This window comes from Nanorana parkeri, unplaced genomic scaffold (assembly GCF_000935625.1).
Source record: "Nanorana parkeri isolate BGI_ZX_2015 unplaced genomic scaffold, ASM93562v1 scaffold707, whole genome shotgun sequence".
Classification (NCBI taxonomy): Eukaryota; Metazoa; Chordata; class Amphibia; order Anura; family Dicroglossidae; genus Nanorana; species Nanorana parkeri.
In genome coordinates, this window is record NW_017306975.1 from 294,327 (window position 1) to 320,472 (window position 26,146).

Below are 26,146 nucleotides of genomic sequence, written 5' to 3' on the forward strand. Positions count from 1 at the left end.
GGTTCTGCTCTTTTGCCTGTGTAGGCAAAAATCCTTGCACCGGCCCTGTATGCAGTTCAGTTTTGGGCACCAGTTCTCAAAAAGGATGTTATGAAACTGGAGAAAGTGCAGCAAAGGGCAACTAAACTCATGAGGCATGGAGGAGCTCAGGTATGAGGAACGATTAGCTGCACTGAATTTGTTCTCTCTGGAGAAGAGGCGATTAAGGGGGGACATGATCACCATGTATAAATACATAAATGGCCCATATAGTGGGCTTGGTGCCAAATTATTCACTTTAAAGGTCACTGCAAAGGACAAGGGGCACTTTTTGCGTCTGGAGGAAAAGAGATTTAACCTTTGCATACGGAAAGGATTCTTCACAGTTAGAGTAACTATGTATGTGTGACTAGCTCCTATTTGAGCTTCAGGCATTGAGCTACTGGTAGCTGAGCACTCACAGGCACAATTTAAGTGCTTAGGATTTTGGTTGTTGAGCCTTTTGGAACTTTGAGCTTCTAGCTACAAAACGGTCTGGTGTGAATCGGGGCTCAGAGTTAGAAGGAAATATGAAGGCGTTTAATTTCTAATAAAATAGTTTTTACTGACTTTTCTACTTGGCATATACTGCATTTTCCTGAAGTGGATTAAAAGAGCGCTAAATTCAGGGTTAGTGCTAAACGTACACATGGCAAAATTCAAGCAATGTCAACCATAAGATCCAAAAATGACCAATTTGATCAATGCATCCTATCACCAATGATTTTCAGTGGAACCATGAAATGCTAATAGGTTGCCTTTGTACATTCAGTGATCAGACTCTGGTCTAAAGTGGTTGACCTTTCCTACAACATTCCCATGTATATGACCGGTATAACAGCCTTCATTCTAGTAGTTCAGTAGTTGTGTAGTAGGCAACATAAGGTTGCCTACTGACATAAGAGGGTGGTTGGCAATGCAGACTCGACTGACTTCTGCCTTCTTGGGTGACTGGTACTCGTATATACTTGAATGTGTGAACGTGAAATCAGAGTGGCAAGGCTGAAGAGGAGGAGGTCTTTTCTGTCACACACTGCAGGTGCCACTTATTGAAGGGGGAGCAATAGAAATTGGGACAGGTTTTGTAATGATCAGTTTTTCCTCACAAGAGTGGCGTGTACAAATCATAAAATGCATTGAAAAAAAGAGACAAAACCATTTTCTGCCCTCACCATTAACAAAGCTATCACTATTTACCACTTTCTGTGTCAATGAAGAAAGCATTAAGATGCTTTTTTTTTAGGAGATGCATTGTAGGTAGAGGTAGTAATTGTAATAAGGGATGTGCATAAGACATGGCTAAAACATAGTTAGATAGTTACATAGTATTTGGGGTTGAATAAAGACATACTTCCATCAAGTCCAACCCATATAGGTCCACGCATCATCTCATTTTTAGGGATAATGGTATCCCTGGATATAACGGTCCCTCAAGAAATTATCCAAACGTTTCTTGAACAAATCTACACTCTTGGCTGACATCACTGCCGATGGCAGTGAGTTCCAGACCTTAACCGTTCTTACTGTAAAGAACCCTCTTCGCCCATTGTGCTGGAATTTTTTCTCCACCAACTTTAGGTGGTGGCCTCTAGTCTTTGTAATGGAGTTAATATCAAACAGTTTGTTGCCAATGTTGCTGTCACCATTGAACATCTTGGACATGAAAATCATATCCCCCTTAATCTCCTTAATTCCAGCGTAAACATGTTTAAGGTCAGAAGCCTTGTCTCATAGCTCTGGTCCTCCATTCCCCTAATTAGTTTTGTTGCCCTCCGCTGGACTCTCTCCAGTTCAAGGACATCCCTTCTCAGTACCGGCGACCAAAACTGGACCGCATACTCCAGATGTGGCCGAACCAACGATCTATACAGAGGCACAATTATAGACTTGTCCCTGCAATACATCCCCTTCTTAATACAGGACAAGACCCTGCTAGCTTTGTTTACTGCAGCTTGGCACTGCAATCTACCATTCAGTTTGTGGTCTATAGACCAACACCCAAAGACCAGGAATGCCACTCTCCTTTAGTTGTGTTCCTAGTGCAAGTGCAAAGTGGTGTTCCTTGTGTACATGCATGCTAAGTATTGTGTCAGTGCACCACTTACAGGTATTTTTTACCTCTTACAGAGATCACTGCACTCCCCTGACAATGCCTTCCGCTTTTCTATTTAAAAAAAAGACTCCATCTTTTCAGGGTCAGCATCTGCTTCCTGGACTGAGATGCCAGCTCAGAGATGACAAGAGATGTAAAACCTGGCGCCTGTGTTCTGGACTGTGTTCATAAATGTCTGAGGGCCGGTGCACACCTGGGCAACACCTCACCGTGCGGCAATCGTGCACAATTCCCCCAGCACAGATGGTCACGCTGTGGGTGCCATTATTTTCTAATGGCACCCCAGTCACGCCGGTCGGATCGCACGGTTTCCCGCCGCGATTCCGCCCGTGCATCCGAACACGTATCTAAGATAGCCGCACATCGAGTATCATCGAGCCTTCACTCTGATAGCCTTTACCTGATTTTATGTATTGTAATTTTCCCCCTCTGAATTATAGAGGGAGGTGCTCTAAACTTGGGAGCACTGACCTGCATTTTAGGGTTCAGCGTATGGATTTAGCAGGTGACCGAAATCAACGTCAGGCTTAAAATGAAAGCCCCCGATCAGGTAGGCTGTGCTGTCTTTAACAAGAGATTTGATATGCCCCTACAGCGAAAGAAGCGACTAGCCACATGCAGTTGTAAGAGATAACCACTACAGTGGTTATCTCTGAAGCTGAAGCTGTTTTCTAGCCAAAAAAATAATATTTTATCAGCAAGTGGTTAAAGCATACTAACAGTAGTCATCTAACCCAGGAGCTCTGGGTACTGCAGTGCTTTACAGGATCCCTGTGGGCTGACCAGGGGATGGTCCACACAATATAATGTATACTTACCATGGGCCAATTTATACCTGGAATTAAGCTTTAATAAATGTCTGCCAATCAGCACACAACATTTTAGTACTTTTACAGTTTACTGGAGAACAATTTCTGACCAGTTACATTTGTACTAAGCATCACTGTTCTTTGAAGGACCAGTTAGTTACAAATCTGCTGCTTGCATTGTAAGCTGAAAGCCTAAGGGCCAAGTTATTTGTTTTCCACCACTCAGGAACATGAGAGTACATGGTGGTCTTCTGCAATTGTATCGCAGTTACATGTGTAGGATGTTTTATTAGCATTCATAATTGGTATTTTAACTTTTGGGCTATCATTCTCATACATAAGCTAGTGCCTTTTATTAGCTTGTATAACATCTACAAGCTGCTGTGTGCTAATAGAATTCCAAACTTTCTAAATGTACAAGCCATGTCAGCTGGGACCCCAGCACTAATAGTAACATGTGTTGACTACATAAAAATAACCTCCCCCTAGTGCTTTATGATCATTTGTCAAGGTTGAGGCATCTTCAAGTCCATGCAGGCAGACTAGACTGGGATCATTACAGTGTAGAAAAACTGCAGACCCATCTGAGATTGGCTTGGTCTTCATAGGGCAGATGGAAACAAAGCTGCACTCAATGTTGGGAGAACTTATCTATATACAGTAATATCTCGGTTCACAAACGCTTCTGTTCGCAAACGATTCAGTTCGGCAAAATTTTGCTTCCGTTCTCGAACTCCAAATCGGGTGACGAACACAACCACGGCCATCTTCCCCGCTCTGACACGTGGTCGTGGCTTCCTCTTGACGAGATTGCGGTCACAGACAGATCTGTGCACACTTGCTGTGAAGCTTTTTGTCTGCTTTTTAGCACATACAGTACTGTACAGTATTATTCAATCCAGCATGGCTCCAAAGAAAGTGCAGCGCAAGCATGGTGGTAAAAAGAAAGTGCGGAGCGGTAATGAAGGTGACAAGAACGTGCAGAGCGTTAATGAAGGTAAACAGAAAATGCAGAGCAAGCATGGTGATAAATAGAAAGTGCAGAGCAGTAATGAAGGTCATGAGAAAAAATGTACATACGCACATATGTACATACAAATGTACATACGGTTCAGAATGGATTAACCTCATTTACATTGAACCTTATGGGAAAATTTGATTCGTTTGCAACCGCGTTCGTAGGGCTCACGGATTAACCTTATTTACATTGAACCTTTTATAGGGAAATTTGATTCGGTTCGCGACCAGAATCGTGGAACGAATTAAGTTCGTGAACCAAGGTACCACTGTACTAAAGAAGAATTCATACAAATACCAAGTCACAATAAATTGGAACATGTCCACCCATCTAGCGTTAATCCTTGCAAGCTTTACTGTTTCTGAGAAAGATATCGAAGATCAACTAAAAAAAATATGCCTGTCTGATATGCCTATTGAAAATGTAACTGCATTACTTACTTGCTTACTTATATTATTTATTAAATGATACCTGTGCAATCCAGAATGCTTTTGTTTAAGGAATTTTTAAAAAGCTTAAAAGTATATTTCCACTTTTGCAGACAAGTTTGAGAAAACCCCCACTATCAGAGTTATTCACAAAAGGGTGAAGAGTTTGGAGTAGGCAGCAGAAGAGAACAATCTAGGACAACATAGCTGAACTGGAAAATGAGCTGAATTGGAGAATTTTTCCAAATCAGCTATGTTGTCCTAGATTGTTCACTTCACCTGCCTTCTCCAAACTCTTCACCCTTTTGTGAATAACCCTGTATATGTTTATGTGTTTCTATTCACACAGCATACTTAAACAAAATATTTCTTATCTTATAAATGTGTCTGTAGCAGAGTTTCTCTGTACATTTTCAAAGCAGCAGGAAACTCTGGCTGTCCCCAGTGTCTGTAGAAAGACTACAGACACTGAGCATTCTCTCATTAACATACAGTGCGTCTAGAATCTTTACCTTTTGTTAGGACAGGCAATGTTCAAATCCAGTTTACAACTGATAATGAGCCAGCACAGTACATACGGGGTTAATTCGGTTAAAGATTAGCTCTACGCCCCCCTTGCATTCAGTTTAGAGGTGTTTTTTTCTTTAAGGAAAGGGCAAGTCATGTAAGCAGCAATTTTTATATCTATTTTATAAGTTATGCAATGTGAATGAGAACATGTAACAAATATAAAATAGGTGTTATCCCAATTTTGCTGCAAGAATGGAAATGCACTTTAACCTCCCTGGTGGTATGATTTTTTTATTTTTTCCTTTTTTTGTTCTTTTTTTTTTTTAAACTTTTGAATCTCCCGCCGGTTCCGCCCCCCTGTGACGTGGACACTCGCAAGGGACGGAACCCGGAAGACGGATGCCGACGCGGCTTGAGGGACAAGGTAACGCACTGTGTATTCCCGAGTGTGGCTCGGGGTTACCGCTTATGGTACAGAAAATTAACCCCTAGCCACACTTGGAAATACCTCCAAGAAAGTTAAGGAACAATGGATGTATTTTATTATGTTATATGATTATGCTGTATAATACTGTATAAAAGTTTTATATATTTTCTTTTCCATATATAAATCCATCTAGGATCTGTTCTTTCTTAAACATCTACATTTTAGAGTAAAATCCCTATGTGCACAGTGGAGCTCCCTGGGCTTTGGTGCACTTGCAGTGCTCTACAAAGTATGTGAATATACTTGCCTACAATACTTATTTCCTTTCAGTTTAAAACATTGAAAGTGGGCAAAGTTAAAATGAGTGATTGATCTGATATGTTCCTAACTCAGACGGATGTGCACAGCCTTACAGTGTTTACAGCCACAGGTGCATAAACATAATCTGCATTCAGATCTCTAACATAAAATCAAAAAATTTGCGTTTGAGGACATAAATTTTACGCAAATCAGCGTGTAACCATGTTTACACATAAGTGCGTGAATGAAGTCCAAACAGGAAAATTACACTGAAAACAGAGCAGGAAGAATGGAACGAGAATTTAACCATCTTTACAGTGTCTGCTCTGACAGCTTCAATGCTAAACAGGGATCACAGGAGCCTTCATGTTCAGACTGTGGAGTAGTGAGTTCAGCCTTTGTGGGCAAATGATTCAGTCCCATGTTTCAAAGTCAATGCAGAGAGTGAACAATAGGAGCATAATGAGCTTTCTTTATCCATTTTCTGAAGTGTTAATGTACAGATGAATTACATTTTCCATCAACGATCATTAGTCAGAAAACACTAACACACTAGCTAGTCAAGCTTAGACTACTGAATCACTGATTAATTTCACTGACCCTCGCCTAGAGCTTTGTCCATCTGCAAAATACAGAACATTCCCATTATTTAGATCATTGCTGAGTCAGTCGAATTATGTTTACCAAAACAACTTCTAAAACAGTGTTGTGATTGCTAAAGACAAATGTTTCCATCATTTAGGCTTGTGCTACATTGATTCAGAGTGTCAGATAACCTTTAGGCCCCATTCACACTGAGCGATTTATCGAGCGATTTTTGCAGCGATATCGCTCATATTTCCACGCGATATCGCTCTATGTAGCTTCTCCAATCCATTTCAATGGAGCTGTTCATATCTCGTCGCTCAATATCGCTTGTAGCTCCTACATGACCCTTTTTTCGAGCGATTTTGCTCCTGATTGCATACAGCCCAATAGGAAAAAGTCGCTCAATATCGCTCGTCGCTCAGTGTGAATGGGGCCTTAAGATTAAAGTTTAGCCATTTTGAATGAGATCTACTTCCAAAGTTCTTTACACTTTATAGACATATGGGGTTATTCACTTAGCTGCCGATCACTTACTGCTGGTGAATAACCAAGCCAAAGTGAACAGAGCCGAACAACGTTCGGCTATTCACTCCGGCTCAGTATGGCTGATTTCAGCCGTACATCGGGTGCCTTCGGTCAGCCGAAAATGCTCAGTTTGTTCGGCTAAGCCGAAGTGTAGAGGGAGTTCAAATCAGCCAATCCAACATCTGGGTTGGCTCAGCCGAAGCTCTGACAGCTTACTCGCTGCCGTTTGCCCCTAGTCTCATAGGGGCCAAATGGCAGTGAGTGAATAGCCGAATGCCGCTCTGGCTATTCTGCTCACTACCTCCAAGGTAGCAAGCAGAATAGAAATACATGTAAACAAATGGGGGAAAAAAGGTGTCAAAATTATTTAAATAAATGTAAAAAAAAATAAAAAATGTTAAAAAGTTAAAAAAGTAATTCTTAAAAAAAAAAAAGAAATACATTTTTTTCCCCAACAGTGTAGGGTCCCCCTCCCAAATCATACCAGACCCTTTAGGTCTGGTAGAAAAGTTAGGAGGGACCCCATTTAAAAAAAAAAAATGCACGGGGTTCCCCCCAAAAGTTATACCAGACCCCTTAGGTCTGGTAGGAATTTTAGGAAGGACCCCAAGTTAAAATTTAGAAAAAGTGTGTGGGGTTCCCCCAAAAAGTCATACCAGGCCCTTAAGGTCTGGTAGGAATTTTAAGGAGGAACCCCACCCCCAGAAATGGGGAAAAGAGGACATGGGGTCCGCCCTAAAATTCCCAACCATACTCTTGATTCGAGCACAGGCCTGGCAGGGCAGGAAAGGGGGACGACGAGCGAGCACATCACAAGTCCTGGGGCATTGGTTGTGTGGGTTCGGGCAGGGGGGCTTTGTCACATCAGTGTACCACTTAATAAAGGGGCACCCTGATGTGCCCCCCCTCTTGTGAATGAGTAAGGAGTACTTGTACACCTACCCATTCACTAAAGGGTTAAATTAAATATTGAAAAAAGATGCCAGACTTTGAAAAAATTCCTTTAATTGAAAACAAAAAGTATTTTATTTAAAAAAAAAAAAAAAATTGATCCACCAACGTAATCAAGCGTCAATCACGACGTCCAGCCTTCTGCACTGAATGGATATGAGATGTCAGTCACGTCAGGACCTTCGATAAAAGCAATCCTCCTTCTGCTAACATGACAGGCACCTAGGTTCTGACGAAGGGGTATCGACCCAGAAACACGTTTACCGTGCCTGTCATGTTTATCGAAGGTCCTGACGTGACTGACATCTGATGTCCATTCAGTGCAGATTCACCTCTGCACATTACAGGCTTTTTAACATTGGCTGCTTGTGAGTACCTGTCTTGCATGTTTTATTATTTTCACTCAATAAAGTCTTCTACACCCTGACCGTTTCAAGTGTTGCCTAGTTGTGAGAAGCTCTGATATCTACACACTTTTGGACGAACTTTAGCGCCTGTGACTTTGTTGTTATATAGTATTTTCTACCAAAACAAATTTTGGTTTTAATGCTCCCCTATGCTGGGGCTAGGGCTAGGAGCACAAAGAATGGTACCTTGCAATGATGGTCAGTGTAAAGAATAAGTTTCTTTTATGTGGGTGGTCAGTAGGAGGATGACTGCTCCCTTACATTGATGGTCAGTAGGAAAAATGATGCCCCCTTACAGTGGAGGTCAGATGGAGGAAGAATGTTCCCTTACATTGGTGGTCAGTAGAGAGAAAAATACCCTCCTACCTTAATTGTCAATTGGAGGAAGAATGCCTACTTCTACCCACTGACCATCAGTGGACTATAAGGCAGTTGTCAGAAGGAGATCACTCCACCAAGGATTGCTATGCAAAGCCAAGTAAATGCTCACCTGGATCTATGTGTGAAATCCTCGGGGGCAGGGTTAGCAAGGAGTGACTTCCTGAAACATTTCCATCAGTGACGGAGCAGTGGCTCGTCTTGACAGCGAGGGAGTAATACATGGATGTTTCATCAGTATTTCCACTAATATGCATAGTGATTCTGTTTGTGGTAAGTTGGGCAGTGGACAGGATTGCTAATGTGACCTGCTCCTAACACATACACTAAACACACAGACACTGAAAACAGATACTCTAACATACACAATAAACACACGCTAACAGATACACTTAACACACAAAACTAGGGCTGCAACTAACTATTATTTCCATAATTGATTAGTTTGCCAATATTTTTTTCGATGAATCGGATAAAATAAAAAAAAGTAAAATTACATCTTTTATTTAAAATAAAATACACAAACGGAGTGTTAAAAACATAAAGTTTACTTTAGAATAAAACTGCATGCACATTTTTTGCAATCACACTGCACTGGAATGCACGGTATTGCGGTACGGTGCATTTCAGTGCAGGCGATCACACACTTTTTAATATATTGTTTTAATAATTGTATGTATTATATTAGACATTTTAATTAGTTTTATGGATTTAAAATAATCTGAATTGTAAAACTCCAACCAATAATATATATATATATATACACACTGCACTTTTTTGTTGCATTCATTTGTAGTCTGTCACTCCCTCATGCTGCTTCTCAGCTCTGCAGGTATTGTAGTCGCAGTCCCCAAACGAACACTACTCCCTTCAGCCTCCTTAATCCTATAATACCTGTCTCCAAGATGCAGTCACCACGATTGAGGAAGCTACAGTGACAATAGGTAAGTGATATCATTTATTCATCAATATTAGCCACTCCCTGTGCCTATTGCAATTCAGCGGTGGGACTACAAGAGTCCTGCTGCTGGATTACAGCAATAAGCAAGGGGAGTATGCTACTCATTTTGAATGAATGATGTCAATGCATGAGTTTGGGAGATGGAATCCTGATGCCAAATTACAGCGAAAGGCACAGGACTTGGGAGATCGCTCTAATATGCACCCCGTGGTCCGCAAGAGAAGAAGCATATAGGCTGCCAAGACAAACAGCTCACCCATCCTGTTCCCTGCCGAACCCCCTTCTGCCTCACTCCCTATAGAACCGCTATGCTGACTATGGCAGTAGTTCTGCCGCTGCTCTTTGGCTTGCCACCTATATCCATAAATCTCTATGTTACTGCCTAACATGCATTGTTTTTAGTAGAAGATCATATCATCTGGTAAGATCACAGATGAAAAAAGGTGTTGCGTGACCTTATCCTTTGGGCAAATAAAATTAGCACTGTATTGACAAAATAGGCACAGCTAGAGTTTACTTGGGCTTCATAAGGCACTGCATATATCAGTGTTTTAAGAGGATTGTAACCAGTAGCAATCAGTTTTCATTTTCCATTAGTCTAGGGTAGTCAAAACAATAAAATATGAATATATCCTTATCAAAAAGGACTAATAGTCCTGATATCAAGTTTGAAATACAGATTATGAAAACAAGCCTGACATGTTTTCTGTACTTTGTGTGGGACAGAGCTGAGTCTTGTATGCTTGAGAGTTTTGGCACAGTAGTGGGGATGGAAAATAATATGCACATGGAAAAAAAAAAAAATGATTCCATTGGCAGCCGACTGTAGACTGCAGAAAATTGTGTAAATCCGGCTAAAGTTTAAACTAATGAACAAACAGAATGTGTCTCACATACCATAGCCCGCATGAGGCAGAGGCTTATTTAACACATTAAATCCTGTATTACTAGGCTGTGAAGATTGTGCAACCTACTGAAAACACTTACAATGTGACAATAATCCAATATGTTGCCTTCACTAACCCTCATATGTACTGAAATGTTTCTGGTCCTAAAGTGCACCTTCCTTCTGTGCTAGTTTAATTATTGCATTTACACTGCTATAAAAAGTATCCTTTAAGTGCCTCCATGGAGTGTCAATCAACCTTTACTACTTTGAAGAAATGTTATTCATAATTTGAGTCACAACTTATGGTCCATTCTGCCTTACTATAAAATCTACCTGTTCTCCTTTAGGCCTCTTTCACATGGGCTGATCAGGAGAGGGTCCGTGCATGAATCCCTGCCTGATCAGAGCAATACGGAGTGGATGTCATCTCTGTGATATCTGTGTCTGTCCAGTTTTTTCCTCCTCCTTGATGGAGGGAAAAACTGAAATTACTGGACCCCATGTCAGTCTATGGGGAATCGGATGTAAATAGACCGTTTATATCAGATTACCCCCGATCCGGCACAATTTGGTCCATCGAAATGTATCTCTGATCCGTTTGTTTTTCCGGTCCTGGCCGGAAGTCGGGGGTAAACCAACACCTGTACGAGTGATCTACCTAATGGAGTGATCCTTCCTGCACTGCACCACCCCAGGCGACATCTGCTGCGCTGATCTGCGAATAAACACTTTATCTCTTCATCTGTATCAGATACTCTGTGGCCCCATGGTGGAGGAAGGGGGGGGCTGCTCATTCAACAGGATTGTCCACTGATCGGATGTTAAAATGCAGAATAGCAAGATGAAAGTGAGAGTGAGAGCCCATAAAACGGAAAGGTAATAAAGGGCTTTTTAACGGAGAAGTCAGAAATAGAAAAAGATGTGGGGGTCATTGTAGACCACAAACTGAATGGTAGCTTGCAGTGCCAGGCTGCAGTAAGCAAAGCAAGTAGGGTCCTGTCCTGTATTAAGAAGGGGATTTATTGCAGAGACAAGTCTATAATTGTGCCACTTTATAGATCGCTGGTTCGGCCTCATCTGGAGTACGCATGTACAAAATGTTCAATGGTGACAGCAACATTAGCAACAAACTCTTAAGATTAACTCCATTACAAAAACTAGAGGCCACCACCTAAAATTGGTGGAAAAACAATTCCAGCACAAGGGGCGAAGGGGGTTCTTCACAGTAAGACGGTTAGGGTCTGGAACTCACTGCCACCGGCAGTGATTTCAGCTAAGAGTGTGGAATCGTTCAAGAAGCTTTTGGACAATTTCCTGAGGGACTGTAATATACAGGGGTACAAGCACTCCTAAGAATGAGATGATACATGGACCTATACACATCAGCAATAGGTTGGACTTGATGGACTTATGTCTTTATTCAACCTCAAATACTATGTAACGGGGAAGGGAGTTCAGAAAAGTCTTGATGAGTAGATCAAGTTAACTGATTCTGTGCCAGCCTGCAGCACAGCACGGTAGACTCAGAAGAAATTCTGCAATGGGGCTCTGATGGGATCTGTCATCGGGAGGTGATGACGGTAACACTTGTGTCATTAATTGCTAGAGTCAGCTGTTTACAGCCCTGGCCGCACTGCTCCTTCTCCTCCTTACTGTGGAACCCTGCCACCAGCAAGACCTTCCATACCCCTGGTGAGACCCCACACAGCCCACCTGAGACCTCGCACAGCCCACCTGAGACCTCACACAAACCACCTGAGACCCTGCACAGCCTACCTGAGAGCCCAAAAAGCCTCCTGAGAGCCTTCACAGCCCACCTGAGACCCCACACAGCCCACCTTAAACCCTGCGCAACCCACATGAGAGCCCATACAGCCCACCTGAGAGCCCATACAGCCCACCTGATAGCTCGCACAGCCTACCCGAGACACCATGCAACCCACCTGTGACCCCGCACAGCCCACCTAAGAGCCCGAACATCCCTCCTTAGACCCTGCACAGTCTCCTGAGAGCGCACACAGCCCACCTGAGTTCCAACCCAGCCCTCCTGAGACATCAGGCTGCTACCCCAGAGCAACACAGAGTATGTAGCTTCATATTATTCTGCATTGCTGTAGAATGTATTGCTGGGATTGGTAGTCCTCTGTAGTTGTTGGTATTCTGCATTGCTGTACAATGTATTGATGGGATTTGTAGTCCCCTACAGCCAGTGCCATTCTGCTTTAGTGTATAATGTATTACTAGGATTTGTAGTCCTCTATAAATGGTTGTATTCTGCATTCCTATATAATGTATTGCTGAGATTTGTAGTCTCTCTACAGCTTGGAGTCAGTGGCAGACCAGGGGAGCAGCGTTTGCAGCTGGTACCAGGCCCAGGCACTTCACCACTGTCCTAAAATCATTAGTCCGTATTGTTTTAGAAAAACTGTCACATGACACTAAAAAAAAAAGGTATCGGTAACTGGTATTGGTGAATCTTTAAGGAAAAGTATCGGTACTCATACTCGGTTTGGAAAAAAATGGTGCATCCCTAGTGTAAACATTTGATATGTTTTCAGTTGTGAATAAAATCTGGGTATATGAAGTGTGCAAATTATTGTATTCTGTTTTTATGTAGATTTTACACAGCTTCCCAACTTTTTTGGAATTGGAGTTTTAATATGACAGTATTTTGAATGTTCAGAGGCTGCAGGACTGGCAATATATGCTCATACATCTATGGCCTACAAGAATATGCAGATCCTTCTTAGTCGAAGTCATTTAACCAGAAGTTTCCAGTCAAAATAATATGAAAATTAACAGTTCCCTTGTATTTATTTTTTACTTTACTCTGTTTCATTTGTTGTCTTACCTTCTTTTTTGTATTTGCTGTATTCAGGATGAAGTAAAGCTGCCTGCCAAACTCAGCATCAGCAAGTCTTTGAAAGACACAGAGGAACATGAAATAGAGGGAGAAGTTCAAGAGAATGAGAACAAGGAAGGAGAAACAGATCATATCCAGCTGTCCTCTGATGAAGAGGTAGAGATGGAAGAAATCATTGAAGAGTCCAGAGCTGAACGCATCAAGAAAAGTGGAATGAGGAGAGTTGATGACATAAAGAAAGCTTTCTCAAAGGAAAAGATGGAAAAGACCAAGGTTAAAACCAAAGAAAATTTGGAAAAGACCAAGCAGAACCTGGAGAAGACCAGGCACAACATTGAGAAGAAGATGAACAAGTTTGGAACCAAGATTGTAACAAATGAGAGACGAGAAAAGATGAAGACCTCCAAGGACAAGTTTAAAAAGTCCTTCACACCTGACCATCCAGTCTATGCCCGTTCCAAAACCGCTGTCTACAAGGTGCATCCCTTTACCTTCTACGTGAAGAAAATCAGGGAGGGGGAAGTAGAGGTGCAGGCCACAGAAATGGTGGAAGTTGGAGGAGACGATGAAGAGGAAGGAGAAGTAACCGAGCTGCTGAGAGGAGAAAGCCCTGATCCTCATTCCCTTCTGCAAATCACAGAGGACAATGATGCTGTGCTGGCTGAGAGAAGCGACAGTGACTAGGAAGAATACAAGAATGACAATCCTTCCATCTGGACAGCTCCATTTTATAACCTTCTTCACATTGCAGATTCAATGTATTTCTTTTTTTTCATAACCACACATATATTTCTTCTTTTTGCTGCTCTTAACACAAAGAGTATATATAATCATCTTTTTACTAAGCAGGCCACATATTCAGCAAAGGGTTAATCAAACTGATCCCGTGAATGTTATATTATTATATTTGTATAAGCACAGCACTACTGCCTCTCTTAATAATCTGCTGAGTACTGTTACTAGTAGTACTCTGGTCTAGAATGTTTAAAGAGAACCGACACTCAGAGAACAGACAGGGCCCATTTACTTGCTATTGATACAGACAAAAAAGGTCATGTCGTAACTAAAGCACATTGGAAGAATGCTCATAGTAGGGCTGATCTGCAAAAATGAGGACAAAGAAAACTGTAAATGTGGAACAGTCGCCCATAAAATCAATACATTTTATTCTTCCATATGTTTTAATCAATCTACTTGGTTGCTCTAGTCAACTAAACTGTTTTGTACTCCAGATTTCTTTGCTCCATTTTTTTGTAACTAACCCTCAATGTCTACTGCTAAGCATCTCTTTCTGTCCTAAAAGGGTGTTGCACAGTAGAAGTAGAGAATTAGCTGCCCAGAAGACACTGATGAGCAGCTAACAGGATAAAAGTACCAGCTATAAGACCCAGAAATGGATATTGTCAGAAAGAATTCAGAAGTAGCAGCCAGGAAAGTATAGCTGTTTTATCTTCCCATATGATAGTTGTGTTACTAAGAAACATGTGTTCCATGCCTCTAGTAACAAGGGGTTCTGGTAAAGAATGCAGAGGTAGGTTCAGTTTTTTTTCCTGTAAGATAGTCACATGGCTACAAAGCACAAGCATCACAATTTCCGTAGTAAGGGATTATGGGAACAAATGTAGAGCTTGCCAGAATAGTGTATCCTCCTGCTAGTAAAACCACAATAAAAGTAATAGATAGAACATAGAATTTTGTGGCATACCGAGGTCCTGTCGTTTCCCATGTGTGAGTTTCACAGTAGACTGTTTTCATTCTTTCCTCCCCCAATAGCCCTCCCCTGCAGAGTAGCTACTGTGTACTCCTTGAGGGACTGTGCCTACTGTGAGATGAACAGACTTAAGGCCTTTTTACAAAGAGCGGAACATACTATTTTAGCATTCTAAGATAAAATGTGTAATGCGGGCTAATTCATAGCAGACTTTATGTGCTGACAAGCCTGGATTGGCCAACTGGCAACTCTGGCATTTGTCAGTCTTCTTTATGAAGGAGAAAGCGTCATTTCATCAGACATCTGCAAGTGGCTTCTGTGCAGCATTGGTAGCTGCATAAGAGCATTAATGGTCCACTAGAAATGTGGTCTGCTAGGACTAATTATTTGTTGTCCTAGTCCAACACTGCACTGATACCTGAAGTTCTTAAATATTCATATGTAGGCAGTTTAAAACGTTTTTTAATTGACTGGCAGGTCTGGTGGAGTATAGAAATGATTTTTAGTAGGAGAAGTATGTTGTGCTAAATGGTAAGAGGTATGTCCTTGGGTCTTATTGTGGCATGATCGATTCTTAAGTGCAACAACTAGGTTGGACAAGACTTATATGGTGAGCTACAGGCACATGAGAATTAGTGGTAATGAAAGAAGATACCATGAAGTGCTACCAAAATTAGTTTGGTGTCACATGTTTTTGTGCCCCTCTTCTCATTAGCAATAATAGCAACAGTGTACAGCAGGCAATACCACAAGTCACACGGGAAGTGATTTGGACACCCCAAATGTACCTAGACAGATGTATAGCCAGTTTGAACCTGCCTTTTCTCTAAGTTGTTGAAAGAGAAACCATAATGAGGTGCATTAGCAACTAAGAAAAAATCAAGCTTTCATCAGCACTAGGTGGAAATATATTGGGGATTTTGATTGTTCGACTGTGAAAAGATATGCACATTCACTTGTCAGTTCAGTGCTGAAGATCTTGTCACCACTGTCTGTGAAGCGACAATGCAAACCATGAGTTATCTATTGTTATCTATATTTTCTCAGCAGAAATAAATAGAATAATAAATGAAATCCAATCTGCCCAGTTTCTGGCAACATAGTCGCTTGTCTTCAACAGTCCTCTCATATGATCTTAGCTTTCCATACATTAAAAATGATTTCATGCTAGCACAGAAAATGCCTGCAACATACCATACTCTTTACTCATTCATGACACAATTTAGTGTAGCCAGTGTAAAGAAAGATTAAAGTGTATCTAAACCCAAGAACAAAAATGTCATATATTGCAGCTTACCAGTTCTTAGATGTGGGGGCTGCATTAGGTTTTGTTTTTTTCTGGCCTTTTTCTCTTTATTTCGATCTGCTAATAACACACTTCCTGTTCTTTCGTGGCTACACTCATTTCTGCACTGTATCCTTGGAAGGAGCCATGGCTGTCACACAAATAGGACTTTAAACATGTCCATGTTTATTTATCTCTATTACAAGGATGGATTGATGGGACTAATGGACTGATCTAGTTTACACAGGAAAAATAAGGATGTGCTTTTTTTTTTTTAGCTCTCAAGAAGGGACATTTCCCTCAAGATCTACAGGTATTTTATGTACTTGCTTTAAATGTTTGTGGTCTAAAAAGAGAATGAATGCAGCCACCTCAGAACTGGTAAACTGCTATCTAGTTTTTATTCTTAGTTTAGATATGAATGATATGATTTAAGGGGAGCTCTCACATGTAATGGCTACATTTGGTTTCTTTTTTTCTTCAGGCGAAGAACATTTTTAACTGTTGATTTTGCCATGAATGCAGTGCCCTTGTCACTTCCTATGAGCTGGACTGAAAGCATAGATAATCTCATCTCCTTAGAAGATGTCTTCTGTAAACTACCAATTTCCTTCTTCCCCGATGTGATAGAGATGAATAGAGTAAGACCTCGTTGTAGTTTAAATCAGGACAGCAGCTTGGGCAGCAACCATGGCTTCATACATAAATACAGTGGAGGAGTGAAAGTAATCACCCACAGACAGGAAGTGTGAATTTGTTAGGATTACCAGGTGAAAATAAAGGGGAAACAAGCCTTAGAAAAAATAAAACTAATGCAGACACAAAATGTAAGGACTGGTAAACTGCAATATAATAAAATATTGGTTTTGGGTTTAGGTATGCTTTAAGTTTTGATTGTTGCCATTTGCTTATAGCTGCATTTTGCACTGTATTAAACAAGGACGCATTTTGCAGGTGGATGTATTTTGATGTCCATCAGTCCAGGCACAACAAACAAGGGTGTTACTATATAGATCAAACCTCCTACAAACTGAATATTATTGCAACTCTGAAAACAATGAACTACCACCACTGTCTTCTAAATATCATGTGTTGTGCTGTGTGCTTTATTTGGACCAATAGGAAAATGTGTGCGCAACTTGAAGGTGGCCATGCTGATCATCTGGGTACAACAACATCACAAGGATTACTATGACACAGGTAGTCCCTGTGGTTACTCCAGTGCAGTAATACACATGTACAGTCAAGCAGTGAGCTTATGCTGTCTTCTATATTACTATTTAGATTATCTATAGTATATTGCACATGCAACTGGTATTGCGCCTTTCACTGCTTTTGGGATAGATTTGTCCTGATAAAGGCTGCAATTGTACAAAATAGATTTCCTTGGTGCTTACACAAAGTAAATGTATGTAAAAAAAAGTAATACTATAAAGGGAAATAAATTCTGCCTGTTGAGATGAAATGAAGTTCAAGCACAGAATGTTATTGATATATGATGTGGATGTGCAAGATATGTTTATTTCCCCATTTATTACAAGATTACATTTCAGTTCCTGAAATAAAACCAAGTTAAGAGAACAATTGTGTGACTTTATCTTGGCTTACCAATGAGGACATTGTTTAGGGTTTATCATACTATAAAGAACACAATGGCATCCATAATCACTAGTGGTTGTGCTGACTGGACTGCCCAACCCCTACAGCAGTAGTGTGCTTAGTGTCAGCAGGGCCGGTGCTAGGATTCGTGCTTACACAGGCAAGGTTCATTTTTGCGCCCCCGACCCCCTGTAAAAACAGGGCATTTTGACAAGTAGTTGTACTTGTCAAAATGCCCCGATGTTTGTGATATTTTTTTTTTCCACTTACCTTCGGTGCGGGAGAGCAGCGGCGAGTCAGCGTTGGTCCGGTGGGAGGAGCTCCAGGTGGGGTCCTAATTTAGCTGGCCGGCGACTGCCTGAGGTGCCGCGCGTGTCGGGATCCTCAAAAAAACATAGTGCAAACATCGGGGCATTTTGACAAGTACTTGTCAAAATGCCGTGTTTTTTCCGCCCTCTCCCTGCAGCGCCGTAAGGCGGCCGCCTGACTTGCCTTGCGGTAGCTCCAGGCCCGAGTGTCAGTGCTGTGGGTATGATGTGTATCTCCTCCCACTATGATCAGCAAAATCCTCTGATTGCTACTGTATGCACTAGGCATGCACAGATACTTTTTGAGTACCAGTGCAGATACTTGGCATTTTCATGAGAACTACCAGGGTTGCCGCGGTTGCAGCTGGGACCTGGCTCTGGCACTCCCCTACTGTCCTGAAATCATTAGTCTGTATTGTTTTAGAAAAACTGTCACATGACAATAAACAAAAATGTATCAGTACTCGTACTTGTAAGTACTCGGCAAGTACCAGTACTCGTACTCGCAAAACTGGCATCTGTGCATCAATTTATTTATATTTATAAAAACAAAATTGTACATTAAAACAGATGTACAAATCCCAGGAGCTCCGTGTGCTCCTTACAAATGACAGCTGACTCCTTACTTTTGAATTTTTCTCTAGTGTAGTCTTGGAGCTCAAAAGTATCGGTACATGTACTCGTACTTGTACCAAGTACTGTACTTGGTATCTGTGCAACCCTAGTATGCACCATGTACCAACATATCTACAAACCTTCTAAGATGAAAGAGAGCAATACCTTCACAATGCTTAGGCAAAGAACACATTCCAAAATGACTTATTGGTTAATTAAAAGGAGAACTATGAGGTGAGTGATTTTTCACTCAACCTCATAGTTGGAGCCGACAATTTTCATTGTCACACGTCGGCGCAATAGATCGGGAAGTGAGCGAACACATACCGTCGCTCGCTCACTTCTCAATCATGTCCCTGTAGAGAGCCGTGACTGTCACTCACGGCTCCCTGCAGGGATTCCCCCGCTCCGATCCACCAGCGCTGACTGGTGGAACGGATGGGGGGTACAGCTGGCTCTGTCAATCATGCAGCTGGGTGGATCTCGACAGTAATGTTGGGATTCGTCCCGGCTGCGGCGGTCTCAGTATATCGCAAGCTGTAGATTGCGGTATACTGAGCTTTGGGTCACGGGAGGACGCTAGTTTGTGTCCTCCCTTGACCCTTAGGAGAACTATGAGGAAAAACACTTACCCCATAGTTCTCCTTTAAATATTTAAAAAACATATGTGGCCTACCTTACCTGTCGTTATTTTTGGAATTACATTCAGACAGTCTTGTGATTCAAACTGGCAGCACTGTGTAAAGCAATAGCAATCTAAGGGCCCATCCACACCATATGTGCTGTGCTGCAAAAGACGGCCAGCACAGCCCCAATGCAGGAGAAGGCAATTTGTCTTGTCACGGATGGGCTCAGCTCACACCACTACAACGCCTGTGCATGCAGTACTTTTCTTTAGCGCAACCCAGTACAACCACATAACACCACGCTGTGCCGTTAGAACTTAATGAAATGTCACTTGTAAGATTACAATAAAGTTCTAAAACTTTGTCACATCATCACTGTGCCGGGCACATGCACACCAGCCACTGGGCATTTACTGCAGCGGCTGGAGTGAATGGGCCCACATCTTTGTGGTGCGTTATGTGCAATGCAGTGCCATTAATTTTGAATGGCACCTCAATGCACCTTCCCAGCGCACTTGTGTTGCAGTGCAACAATTCAGGTACATATAAAATATTTATTTAAAAACAAATTTCACAATTTTGAATGACTATAACTTTGTACATTTTTTAGTATCTGCCTGGAGTTCAGCTAAGAATATGCAATTTGCAGACAACAAGAACAGTCAAGAAAAACTTGAATTACTTAAATGACTTGAACACACCAATATAAAAAAGTGAGCTAAAAGAGAACTATGGGGTAAGCGTTTTTCCCCATAGTTCTCTTCAGGGTCACGGGAGGATATATACTAGCATCCTCCTGTGACCCAAAGCTCAGTATATAGTGAGCTACAGCTCACCGTATACTGAGACCGCCGCAGCCGGGATGGATCCTGACAATACTGTCGAGATCCACCGAGCTGTGTAAATGACAGCTGGCTCGGCCTATCAAGAGGCAGATCCAGCTGTGCCTGCCCCCTCCCCTGTCCGTTCCTCCACTCAGCGCTGGAGGAGCGGGGAGGGGGGAATCCCTGCGGGGAGCGGTGACTGCCAGTCACTACTCTCTGCAGGGAGATGATCGAGAAGTGAGCTAGCAACGGTATGCGTTCGCTCACATAACGTTCTATTGAGCTGACGTGTGACAGTTTCAGTTCAGTGTGATAGTTCAGTTCGAACTATGAGGATGAGTGGTTTTCACTCACCTCCTATTTCTGTTTTAATGTTACAGCCAACATCACTAGTTTTCCATATATTAGTGTATAGTTTACATAATGTTCATTTTTCTTCCATTTATTGATTGACACAGTGGAGATTGTGAATCTCTCACTATTGTGCTATAGCACCACCTTCAGGAAAAAACCAAAAGAACAGCCTCTGCCCAGAGGCAGATATGTTTTAGCCTAGTGTTAAGGGGTAAGGGCCTAAGCTCCCTGCTGGAATCTTCATTTCCTTTTTTCACAAGTATTATTCTACCTCAACCAGTACTTGGTTTCTGCCTGTTTCTGTATAAGTCCAGTGGCACTAGAGAAACATTTTTCTTCACTGTATATGTTATTTTTTTGTAAATTATTTATTCTTTATCTAAGCTGAGTCACCCTCCAAAAGGGGGAGCGGGGGGTCCACAAGAGTTTTGATCTGAATTGAGGTCCAGGCTCCTGAGTGAATGAAGTGACATCCCCTGAACTTACTGGACCAGAGGTGTAAAGGCCGAACCTAAGCAGCCTGGTAGAAAGAGAGGGTGACCAATAATTGGGGAGAACCGGGTCATATCTGTGGTGCCACTGAGGAGGCCACGCACTTGCTTCAGGATCAGCCAGGTTGCGCCAATAGTAGGATGGGAGCGTAATTCTGGGCCTACAGAATTTAAGGGCCAGAGTAGTCCAGAAAAAGGCTGGTCATGTTGGTACTGTTCCAAATGGACCCACAATTTGAAGGCGCATGCTTGCACCAATCCAGCACCCTGGACAAGTGAGATGCCCTATAATAAAGGACTGGGTCAGGGAATCCGATCCCTCCATTTAGTTTGTCAAGATAGCCAAGATCCATTGACTGGTTAGGCATAAGAAGTTCCTGAACTCAGCACACACTGATTGGAGAAAACCGCCAGGTATTCTGATCGGAAGGGTCTGGAAGAGCTATAAGAGGCGGGGAGGGCATTCATTTTGAGGATGTTATTCCTCCCAAACCAGGAAAAGGCGTTTCTGACCCAAGCCTTTAGGTCCTGTCTGATAGCAGCAGGTAGGGGTGGGAAATTCAAGGAAAAAACCCTATCAAGGGAAGCAGGCAAATTCACCCCAAGATATCTAATATACGTCGGGGTCCATGTGAACCGAAAGCTAGCCTGAAGAGGGATACCTGGAACACTAATATTCAGGGCTTCAGACCAGTTTATCCTAAAATTTAAAAGTGGACCATAGTGATCAAGAGAGTTCAACAAGGAAGGAAGCGAAGTCACCGGCTGCGCGATAAAAAAGAGCAAGTCATCTGCAAATCCTGCAACATTATGAGTAACCGATCCTAGCAAAATTCCCCAAATGTCCGGATTGGAGAGAATATGGCATAACGGGTTCGATGGTGAGGACAAAAATCAAAAGAGAGGGGACAACCTCGTCTCGTGCCATTGCTTAAATTGAAGTAATCGGAGATAGCTTAGTTGACACGGACAGCAGCGATGGGGGTGGAGTACATAGCAGCGATCCAGGAGAGCATGTTAGGTCCAAGACCCATGTACTGCAGAGTGGATTTGAGGCCAATCCGCTCTGTCAAAAGCCTTTTCGGCGGTGGAAACACAGAAAGACAGTGGGGTGGCGAAATCGAGACATGAATCAAATTAAGTGCCCTTGTTGTGTTGTCTTTGGCCTCCCTGTCCAGGATAAAGCCCACTTGGTCCAAGTGAACGGGCTTTTGAAGGTGGGGAAGGAGGCGATTGGCAAGGATTTTGGTCAAAATTTTTAAGTTGATGTTAAGTAGGGAAATCAGATAATAGGAGGGTCATTGTAAAGGGTCCTTACCTTCCTTGTGTTTCACTGTTATATGTGCACGCAAGGCATCCAGAGGAAAAGTTCACATCTCCAAGAAAGCGTTATAAGCCCGGACAAATTCAGGTGCCAGAATATCCTGAAAAGTTTGATAATATTGAGCTGTGAAGCCGTCTGGACCTGGGGCCTTGTGAGAGGTGGTGTAGGTGGCATTTGGTGCCTACATTCCACAAGACCAGGGGAGATAATATTGACAATCTTGCCCATCACTTCACATTTTTTTTCTGGAGGCATCAATTTAAGCAGATCCTCCATGGCCAAGAGGAAATGTGCCTTTCCTGAAGGTTGGGGAGCAGATGTGGCAATTCTATTCAGCACCGTCATGAAAGAATCCTCAGACAGTATGGCAGACCTTCTCCCCCTGACCACTAAGCTGCGACGCAGAGATCCTGAGGTTGGCTGGGGGTCACCTGGAGGTCTTGGTGCAGATGGTGGTGTTGGTGTCTCCTCTATAGGCTCCTTCTCTCCTTTTATTGTTGCTGGACTTTGGGGGACCTGCCCCTGAGCTGGTGGGACCTCCTCAGGCTCCTGGCTCTGCTCTTGCTCCCAGCTGCTCTCGGTACTTTAAACAAGAAATCATATATGAGGAATGTGACACTTGCAAACAGGCCAGACCGGCTACCTTCGATGTAAATCAGAGATGAACACTGCGCTGGCCTAGTTCCTGTCATTTAACCTAAATTCTGGTTCAAAACTTGTGTAATCAAAAATACAACTGTACATTGCAAAATAGTTTTTAGATCAGCATAACAAATCTAGAAATGATGAACTATGTAGTAAATAAACTTACTATCACATATAGGACTGGAATTAGAAAGTCGAGCTTCTTGGCATATACATAGCCTGAGGATTTTGCCAGCTCCCGACCCACTCCTCTGCTCCCGTTGCTGACGTCGGTGCCGAGCAAATGCATCCTTTCTATTTTTCTATTTTTGTTTTATGGCACTCACTGCAAAAAAAAGAAAGAAACATCATTATAATAATATTCTCTTTTCCAGATACCTAGCAACTAGACAATCCTTGACATAGCTACACTTTTCGTTCATGGTCGTAAAATCAACAGCAAGCTACATCATACAACACACATGCTCTGTAATGTGGTATGTGCTGAATGATCTTGTGATGCCAAAACCAACAAAGGAGTAGTCAACAAAGATTGCCCAACTATTTAAAGAACGCTGCAATTTCCCTAACTGCGTTGGGGTGATAGATGAAAAACATATGGCAGTGGCATATCAACAGTGGCAGCAAATTTTAACTACAACAAATATTTCTCTTTTGTACTGCTTGCGGTTACTGATGCAAATTACTGCTTCCGCTACATAGATAGTGGGGTCATACGGTAGCAGCTCAGACTCTAGTGTTTTTGCACACTCTACCTTTGGCCAGATGCTGCGAGAGAATGCTTTAGATCTCACAGAGGACTGCCACCTTCTTGGAACAACATCTCCTGCATTGCCATTTGTGTTTGTAGGGGATGAGGCCTTTGCCTTGAAAGAACATATGATGAGGGCCTATTCCAGTAGAGGACTGACTGTAGAGAAATGGGTTTTCAACTACCGGCTGGCAAGAGCATGCCATGTAGTTGAGTTTGCTTTTGGTATACTATCCAAAAACTGGAGTGTTGTGCACATTCCTATAAGCTTGAAGCTACAGAATGCCATCTCTGTGGATAAAGCTGCATGTCTCGCACAATAAACAAGGAAAACAAGGAATGGAAATTGACATGCACACAATACCTTTGGCATCTTTGGTGGCTGAGGAGAAAGTGTCCTAATCCGTCCATATTTGTGACCCAATGGTCCACCAGGCATTCCGGCGAATTGATAATTTTTTTTATGACTGACATCATAAATGCAGACCTGGGCCTTAACAAGTCTAAGAAACTCCTCACTGGCTAGGTGGCTTAGTGGAGTGTCTACCATCTTGCAGCCCAGTGTGTCATGTGACAAAGGGGAGGTCCTCTCTGCATGCTGGATCATGCTGTGTACATGCTGTGTCATCATGCTGGAACCATGATTATCACTGCAAAATCGCCTATGCGCGATTTTTCAATGCAAGTCTATGGGACCACAACCGCGCAACAACCACCTGAAAATAGCTCCTGCACCTTTTTGCGAGACAGGTGATTTTGGCCATGCGACAAAATGCAAAAGGTGTCAACAGCCTCCATTGACTTTCATGTAGATCCATGATATCCCCATGCTCAATCCGCGCAATAAATAGCCTTGGTGTGCACCAGTCCTAAAACAGAAATGCACAAATCCCAGGAGCCCGGTAGCCAATGCTCCTTGAAAATGGAGGCTGCCTCCTAACTTTTCAGTTTTTCTCTAGTCTAGTCTTGGAGCTGGAAAAGTATCAATACTTGTACCAAGTACGGTACTTGGTAACTGAACATCCCTGCCAGAAAGTTTACACACCGATTCAATTTAGTGCCATTGCTACTGTCAGTAATTTGCTATGCAGAGTACTCAGGAGATGAATCAGGCACAGATTCCAAATACGTGGTACAAAACGGTAACTCCAATAATCATAGTCAAACGAAGCATAAGGTCAGGGCAGGCAGCAAAGGATCAGAGTCGATAAACATAGCAAAGGTCAGGTAACAGAATCACATGGCTAGCAACTGGACCACACTATGGATAGCTCTGAAACAACTGAGCACTCTCTTTCTGGACCTTTCAGCTTTATAGTGATCAAATAGGAAGTGATGTCAGGAGGCGTGGCAGAAGGGATGCAATTCCGGTCTATAACAAGAAGCACTTCAGTGCTGCCCTTTTGATGAAAGGGTGCCATTATACATGTGCAAGAGGCCTCACTATTTTCATACGAGGAAGTTATAGGACACAAGTCACTGACAAGAGTGCCAAGTACTGACATGCTGTGAGTGCGAGGACCCCTGCGATTGATACAGGTGAGTTGAGAATTGTGACAGCTACCCTGGCTTTGTAGAAACATCAGCACAATGACAGGCTCTACAAAATTCAGGTAATTAAAACCCTTAGGTGACAATAAGGCACCTTATGAGTTATGTTTATATCTCCTTGGTCAATCAATAAGGGGTTTCTGGCCAGAAGTGCATGCTGGGGAAGGATATAGCTATTTGGGGTAACCTTAAAAAGCTTTTTTCTCACAGGCTTGCTGTCTGTGGACAGTGTTCAGAGAAAAGTATTTTTCCTCCATGCCTGCTGCCTGGGAAGCTGGTGGCCAAAGAGGGGCCCAAGCCTGGGTCCTGAATTCTTCCTGCAATCCTGCTGGAGAGTATATGAAAGTGCAAGAAGGTGGCTACTTGGATTGGTGCACCAGGGATGAAGACATCGCTGCTGAATAGTGTTCAGAAGAGCTGGGGACATGCTGTGAAGATTGCATAGAGTTCTGTTGGCTTATCCAAGTGTACATGTGCAGCCTAAAAGCTGCTATAAATTCTTAAAGCGCTAGTAAGCCACCAACATAATTATGGGAATAGGGGGTCCCCAGAAGGTGTTTCCCATAAAGTGCTAGTTTGCAAAGCATATTAGCACATTGTGGTTGATTTACTTCACAGACGATATCCTCCAGAGCTGCGATGTCACCGCTCTTTTCCACCACCAGCACTTCCACATTTACCCAGTCTTCTTCCGGGTTTAGTGCCTTCAGCCTCTTGATTGACCAGGCCAGGGTGATGTACAGTAACTCCAACACATGCCAAGTTTGTGCAAGGTATCCTGTGCCCTAAGTGCTCTCTCCCTGAGTTAATTGCACCTTAATTAACTCTGTTAAACTTCCTAAAGTACCTGGTGCTCAATTCTTTCACCCCACAAAGA

At 42.5% G+C, this 26,146-nt stretch overlaps 1 protein-coding gene across 1 annotated transcript in view; it reads left to right on the plus strand.

Moving 5' to 3' along the window:
* The window catches only part of PTRF (polymerase I and transcript release factor), a 55,486-nt gene extending 41,512 nt beyond the window's left edge, over nt 1-13,974 (plus strand). Inside the window, exon 2 of the mRNA XM_018563876.1 lies at nt 13,201-13,974. Coding sequence (XP_018419378.1) covers nt 13,201-13,869 — 669 coding nt within the window. The 3' untranslated portion in view covers nt 13,870-13,974. The remainder of the gene's footprint in view (nt 1-13,200) is intronic.
* The last annotated feature ends 12,172 nt before the right edge of the window (nt 13,975-26,146 follow it).